Source organism: Equus przewalskii, chromosome 19, assembly GCF_037783145.1.
Source record: "Equus przewalskii isolate Varuska chromosome 19, EquPr2, whole genome shotgun sequence".
NCBI lineage: Eukaryota > Metazoa > Chordata > Mammalia > Perissodactyla > Equidae > Equus > Equus przewalskii.
The window spans coordinates 27,113,462-27,119,999 of NC_091849.1; the positions used below are offsets into that span (position 1 = coordinate 27,113,462).

Below are 6,538 nucleotides of genomic sequence, written 5' to 3' on the forward strand. Positions count from 1 at the left end.
TGCACAGCAAAGGAAACCATCAACAAAAGAGAAAGACAACCTAACAATTGGGAGAAGATATTTGCAGACCAGATGTCTGATAAAGTGTTAATATCCACAAAATATAAGGAACTCATACACCTCAATGACAAGAATACTAACAACCAAATTAAAAACTGGACAAAAGATCTGAACAGACATTTTCCCAAAGTAGATGATCTGATAGCCAACAGGCACATGAAAAGATGTTCAACATCACTAATTATTAGAGAAATGCAAGTCAAAACTACAATGAGATATCGCCTCACACCCATCAGAATGACGATAATTAACAAGACAAGAAATAACAAGTGTTGGAGAGGATGTGGGCAAAAGGCAACTCTCGTACACTGCTGGTGGAAGTGCAAACTGGTACAGCCACTATAGAAATAGTATGGGAATTCCTCAAAAAATTAAGAATAGAACTACTATGTGATCCCTCTGTTCCGTTGCTAGGTATTTATCCAAAGAACATGAAAACAGGAATGCATAAAGATATATACACTTCCATGTTCCTTGCAGCATTATTCACAATATCTAAGACTTGGAAGCAACCTAGGTGCCCATCAAAGGATGAGTAGATAAAGATGATGTGCTATATATACACTATGGAATACTACTCAGACATAAAAAAGATAAAATCTTGCCATTTGTGCCAAATGGATGGACCTTGAGGGTCTTATGCTAAGGGAACTAAGTCTGAGGGAGAAGGTCAAATACCATATGATTTCACTCATAAATAGAGGAGAAAACAACAACAAAAAATATAGAGACAGAGATCGGATTGGTGGTTACCAGCAGGGAAGAGGGGAGAGAAGAGGGTGAAAGGGGACATTAGGCACAGGTTTATGGTGATGGACTGTAATTAGTCTTTGGGTGGTGAACATGATGTAATTTACAAAGAAATCAAAATACGGTGATGTACATCTGAAATTTACATAACGTGATAAACTAATGTTACCTCAATAAAAAAGTAAAAAAAAAAAAATAATCCAGTTTAAGTAATACTACCCCCCACCACCAAAAAAGGAATTGTGTTTCATGTGAGTCTGACTGACATTTGGGGTCTCTGATGATCACTCATCACCTGAGCCAATAGTGTATACTCTGTGCTCCTCAAAGGACACAAGGACTGTGTTGGGATCAGAACTGCCCACCCCAAACTGTATCTCTTTGCTTTGATTTATTTTTCAGAACAAGTGACCCTGCAAGAAACTTAGACCTTCCTTCTAACTGCCCAATAGAATTTAAGATAAAAGCCCTATTCCAGGAATATCATAAAATAACCTTGTCTATAGAGAGCCCAACAAATACTTGTTTAACAAACATTTGCATTTACACTTCCATGTAAATTGCCTTCTTCCCCTTGGAAGCCCCACACCACTACCCTCAACATCTTCCTTTGTCTCTACCTGAAGATGGTGTTTAAGGCAGCAGCTTCAGCCATTCTGGCTGAGTTACTCAGTTTTTCTGGGTTTCTCCCACATACACATGTTATTAAACTTTGCTTTTCTCCTGTTTTTCTGTCTCATGTCAATTTAATTCTTACACAAGCCAGAAGGACCTAGAGGGTAGAGGAATTGTCTTCCTCTCCTATAGCTGGAAGAATCCATGAATTGTTCTAGGGCATAATGACAGTCCTGAACTCCACATGCTCAACACAGATGGGACAAAAGAATTTAGCCAGCCTTGGGTAAAAGCACTGCAGCCTTTCCACAGCTGCTGATGAGAATTGAAAAGGAAGCAGTCCAAATAATTTTTAGGGCTGTTGACACAACTCTGTAGTCTGTTACAGACAAAGCATGGAGAGCTTGAGAAGGTAGAGTTCTTAGATCCCATTTGAAAATGTTAACAATACCGAACTTGGGTTTGGTCTCTTGTTCAATTTTTTTTTATTTTGTCTTGGGGCTCAGAGATCTTTATTATCTGTAATTTATGTCCAAGGAATGTAACTATTCAAGTGCCATTCAATGTTTACTTAAAGGAAATAAATATGTTTGGTGGCAGCGTTTTGTGTGTCCTGAAGAGCAAACAGCCAATTGCTCAGTGAGAACAATAGTCTCTGTAGTGTTGACGCAAATCACAAATAATCATTTCATTGCAAAAGAAAAGAAAAGAGTTTTATTTGAGCCAAACTGAGAACTGTATCCTGGGAGTCTCAGGGGAAGAACAAGGCCTGGAGAAGAGTGATTTTTAGCACAGATATATACCTTTTCAAAACAAAGATACATACACCAAGCATGACAGGGGTACATTCCTGCAAGAGTTCAAGGAGAAGTTTCTTACAGATTAGCATGTACACAGCAGGTCAACATGACCCTGGTGTCCTGGGAAGGGAGACATATCTTCAAAGAGTGCTAACATAAGAGGGGAGGCATTAATTCTTATCTTGAAAAGGGTATAACTTTTTACTTTAGGGTAATGATTAAAGCAGATGTGAAGTACACATTTGACAGTCCAAAAGTCAGGCTTCCTTGGCTCAAATAAAATTCAGGTCACATCAGTTGAAACCATAATGGCTTCCCCATATACTTCAATGGATAGAAATTTTCTTACATCAATGGCTTCATGAAGCCTTGAGGTTTTCTGCACCAAAGAAAGTTCATTTAAGGGATTTTAAATTGACCGTTTGCATATAACTATCAAGGTGCTGTTCAGCAATAATGGAAAGTAGGAAATTTGTCACAACTGGGTGTAAATAGTATTCCAAAACTGTTTTTATACTGGTATACAGTAAGCATTTCTATGGTGTCAAGTTATATGTTTTCCCAAGTGTTGATTACAAGTGTGAACACTTGGGTGCTATTAAGGATGTAGATAGAATCTTGAACACATGTATAATTTCTCCTAGCTGTCATTTCCACCTCGCCAACCTGTGTCTCTTCCAAGATCACTTGTCATGAGCATGACCAACTGAGGAGGTTCAAAGCCTCAGAGGATGTGGGTTAGTTGTCAGGACAGGAGACATATGATATATGAATATTTTTTGCGTATGTGTCCACTCAGAGACACATATGTATTTACCTGTACTGTGCTATGTGTTGGAAAAACCTACCAAAGATCATAAATATTTCTATGATGAGGACATTGTCAAAGCTCTAACCTCCATCGAAAAATACACTGTTCATGACATTAAATATATACAAACACCAGGATTCATATCCCAAAACAAATATACACTGCAAACTGAGCTTTGATGGGGATCTCAGGGCTACAGTGTCAGATTCACTTTTTCTGGAATTATTACATAATTCAGAATTGAATGATAATTGTTTCATGAGGTTGTTGTTTATAATGTTTATGCATATAGACATTTTAAAAAATTAACATGCACATTATTCTTTAAATTTCCTCCAGATGAATATGACTAAACTTCCACAAAACATGAGGTTTCCTGGGAATAAGGGGCTACTTCTTATATTGTTATCTGATGTCGCTGAATTCAAATTATATGGGGTGTTGCCAGATGTGAGATACAAAGGCCCTGACCAATAGATGCCTGAATAAAAGTATTTTATAAAATGGGAAAAAGAGAGAAATTTAAACATATTTTACCCTTTGAAACTTTTGCTACATTACTAGGCAAATGGTCTAGACTATAAAATAGAACTTGGATCATGTACTATTCAGATATGATAATGTCCTCAAAAGTCACTTTTAACAAAGAAAAAGGGGACTAGCAAATTTAAAGTAACCAACTTCTGTACCACACATTGATGCTTCTATGGCTATAGTACCAAATTATACATAAGCACTATGAGCAAATGGCTACCATTGTCACTGGCAGCATTGCATCACTCCCTTCACCCAGTGATCCTGTGTACAGCCTTCTATGAAATGAATGCTGCATAATATGGCTGCCGTGGTGGTGAGGTCACAGTTGGGACTAACTCCAGAATGGCTTTATCAGGATCAATGTCAGCAACCTTTTCTTTGAGCTTAAAGTCTGTCTTTCCCTCAGTTTCCCCACCTACTTCTGTGAAAAACAGCTGATATAGTCAATCTGTGGACTTTGACGAGTCATGATCAAAATGGTGGAATAAGTGATATCCCTCCAGCAATTGCTAGAAAATGCTAAAATGTTAATATTTCTTACAGTGTTTCAGTATTTTATGCTCTTATTTGGTTGTGCCTTGATGGTATGTACTTAAATGTCTTTTTGCAAGTAAAATGGAATGAAATCCCCAAACTGGGTTGCTAATAAGAAAGTTCTCTAGAGTTTTTAAAAATGATAAATATAATGTGGATGCTCTAGAAGCATTGAATCAGCATCTCCGGAGGTTTCAATGAATCCATGAACGTAGATTTCAAACATTAATTTTCATAGGAGAAGGAGGTAAGAAAATTCCCTTGAGTTGTCAGGGGAAATTTTGGATGACACATAGAGGACACAAATATCTTAAGGGCTCTGGTATTCAAAGCCCTTCCATTAAACTGTATTCCTCGCCCAGTTATCTGGAGTCATAACTTTCCCAAAGAATCTTCTTCATTGCTCCCTTCACATCCTTGTTCCGCAGAGTATATATGAAGGGGTTGATCATGGGAGTAACAATGGTGTAGAAGAGAGCTATGAACTTGCCCTGATCCTGAGAGTAGTGGTTGCTGGGCTGGAGATAAGCATAGATGGCTGTGCCATAGAACAGGGTGACAACTGTGAGGTGAGATCCACATGTCCCAAATGCTTTTCTCTGCCCCGCTGAAGACTTTATTCTTAAGATGGCCCTGACAATCCCACCATAGGACAACATGATTAATGAAGCAGGTATGAGAAGCATGAAGACACTGGCAAAAAACATCTCAGACTGAATCATACTGATGTCAATGCAGGCAAGCTTGAGAAATGCAGGAATCTCACAGAAAAAGTGATCTAATTTATTTCTCCCACAAATTGGTAAAAGGAAAGTGAGGACTGTCTGCAATAAGGAGTTGGCAAAACCAATGAACCATGAAGCAGAAGCCATCAGGGCACAGAGACGGGGGTGCATGATTACTGTATAATGAAGGGGCCTGCAAACAGCTACATAACGGTCAAATGCCATAACTCCTAAGAGAATACATTCAGTGCATCCCAAGCCTAGAGAGATGTACAGCTGAACTACACAACCAGCAAAGGAGATAGTTTTGTCTGCTCCACTGAGGTTAACCAGGAGCTGGGGAACAACGCTAGTAGTGTAACACAGGTCCAGAAAGCTGAGGTTGGAGAGGAAAAAGTACATAGGAGTGTGAAGATGTGGGTCCAGGTGGGACAGTGCGATGATGGTTGTGTTTCCCAGCAAAGTGAAGATATAGAAGATCAAAACAACCACAAAGAGGACCAGCTCCAGTTGAGGCCTGTCAGAGAAACTCAGAAGGAGAAACCCAGTGAGAGAACTTCCATTTTTCTGTTCCATCCTTGTTAGCACTCCTGTCAAGACTAAGCATTTAGAAACTTTTAGATGTCTTCAAAAAGAAATTGGGGGCATTGAGGTGAATCTATTGTGTTAAAAGACATAGCCATAGGATTTTATATGTAACTGTTTTCATAAATGATGTACTCATTGAGGTGGACATATCTTATACCAATGTAGTTCCACATTAGCACTAAAAGTTATATCATTGATAGTTAATATAAGAAAAATCAAATTATGGACCTTGTGTTTGCGCTATTCATGCGTTTGAAAGGGATGTTTCAGATTGAGTGTATTAGGATCTAAAGTACATCAGAACATGTGTACATTAAAGAAAAGGACAATGAGGGAAATACTAGGGCACAATCGGAAAGAATAAGAAGAGAAGCAGATAAAGGCAGAGGGGTTATTTTAAGTATGTCTCAAAATCCTACATGACTGAATTGTACATACCCCACATGCAATAGAATATAATGCAAAATAATCTCTAAAATACATTCAGATATTGGAATTTATGATCTAGATTAAATTACATTCAAATATCACTAATACTGCTGACTCTGCATATTTTGGCAATTTTGCCTCTGTACTCTAACCTGTAACATATTTGTGAAGGCTGCTCCAGTCTTTTTTATGGTGGTAAAACAAATAGGCAGATACTGTTCAATACCACTATTCAGTTACAGTGTTGAACTCTTGCCCTCAAGTTGCCTCAAATTACCATACCAATTTTATAAGACCGCTGAAAATTCATTGGCTATGAATAGTCAGTTGGAATCAGAACTCTAAAGTCCAGTGGGCAGCACTTCCCTTTCCTTCTGCTGATTTCATTTTCACATATTACCAACAGCTAGAGTGTGTAGAATCCGTGAAAGAGGTGGGATTGTTTTCTGTCAACATTCTAATCAGGGTAAACCTTTCTAATCCTTACCCCACTGTGTAGTCTACATGCAAAGTGTAATGCTTTACGTCACTCCCTATGATAAAATAATTAAACAGGCAAATACACAGAGATAAAGACAGATACACTGCCAAAGCAATGACAGGTCAAAGAGTTATATTGTAAAGCTAGGGGCTGGCCTGGTGGCGTAGTGGTTAAGTACGCTCGCTCCGCTTCTGTGCCCTGGGTTCCC

At 38.4% G+C, this 6,538-nt stretch overlaps 1 protein-coding gene across 2 annotated transcripts; it reads right to left on the minus strand.

The window, feature by feature from the left end:
* Positions 1 to 4,469: 4,469 nt before the first annotated feature.
* Positions 4,470 to 6,159, minus strand: LOC103540661 (putative olfactory receptor 2B8). 2 transcript variants are annotated; one of them, XM_070585269.1, is made up of 2 exons: positions 6,146 to 6,159; positions 4,470 to 5,409 (listed from the first exon to the last, which is right to left on the minus strand). In XM_070585269.1, exons 1-2 carry the CDS (start codon positions 6,157 to 6,159, stop codon positions 4,470 to 4,472), a joined length of 954 nt encoding a protein of 317 aa, XP_070441370.1. The 2 variants fall into 2 exon arrangements, with proteins under 2 accessions (XP_070441370.1, XP_008505502.2); XM_008507280.2 differs by lacking the exon at positions 6,146 to 6,159 and having other exon boundaries at positions 4,470 to 5,408.
* Between the last annotated feature and the right edge of the window lie 379 nt (positions 6,160 to 6,538).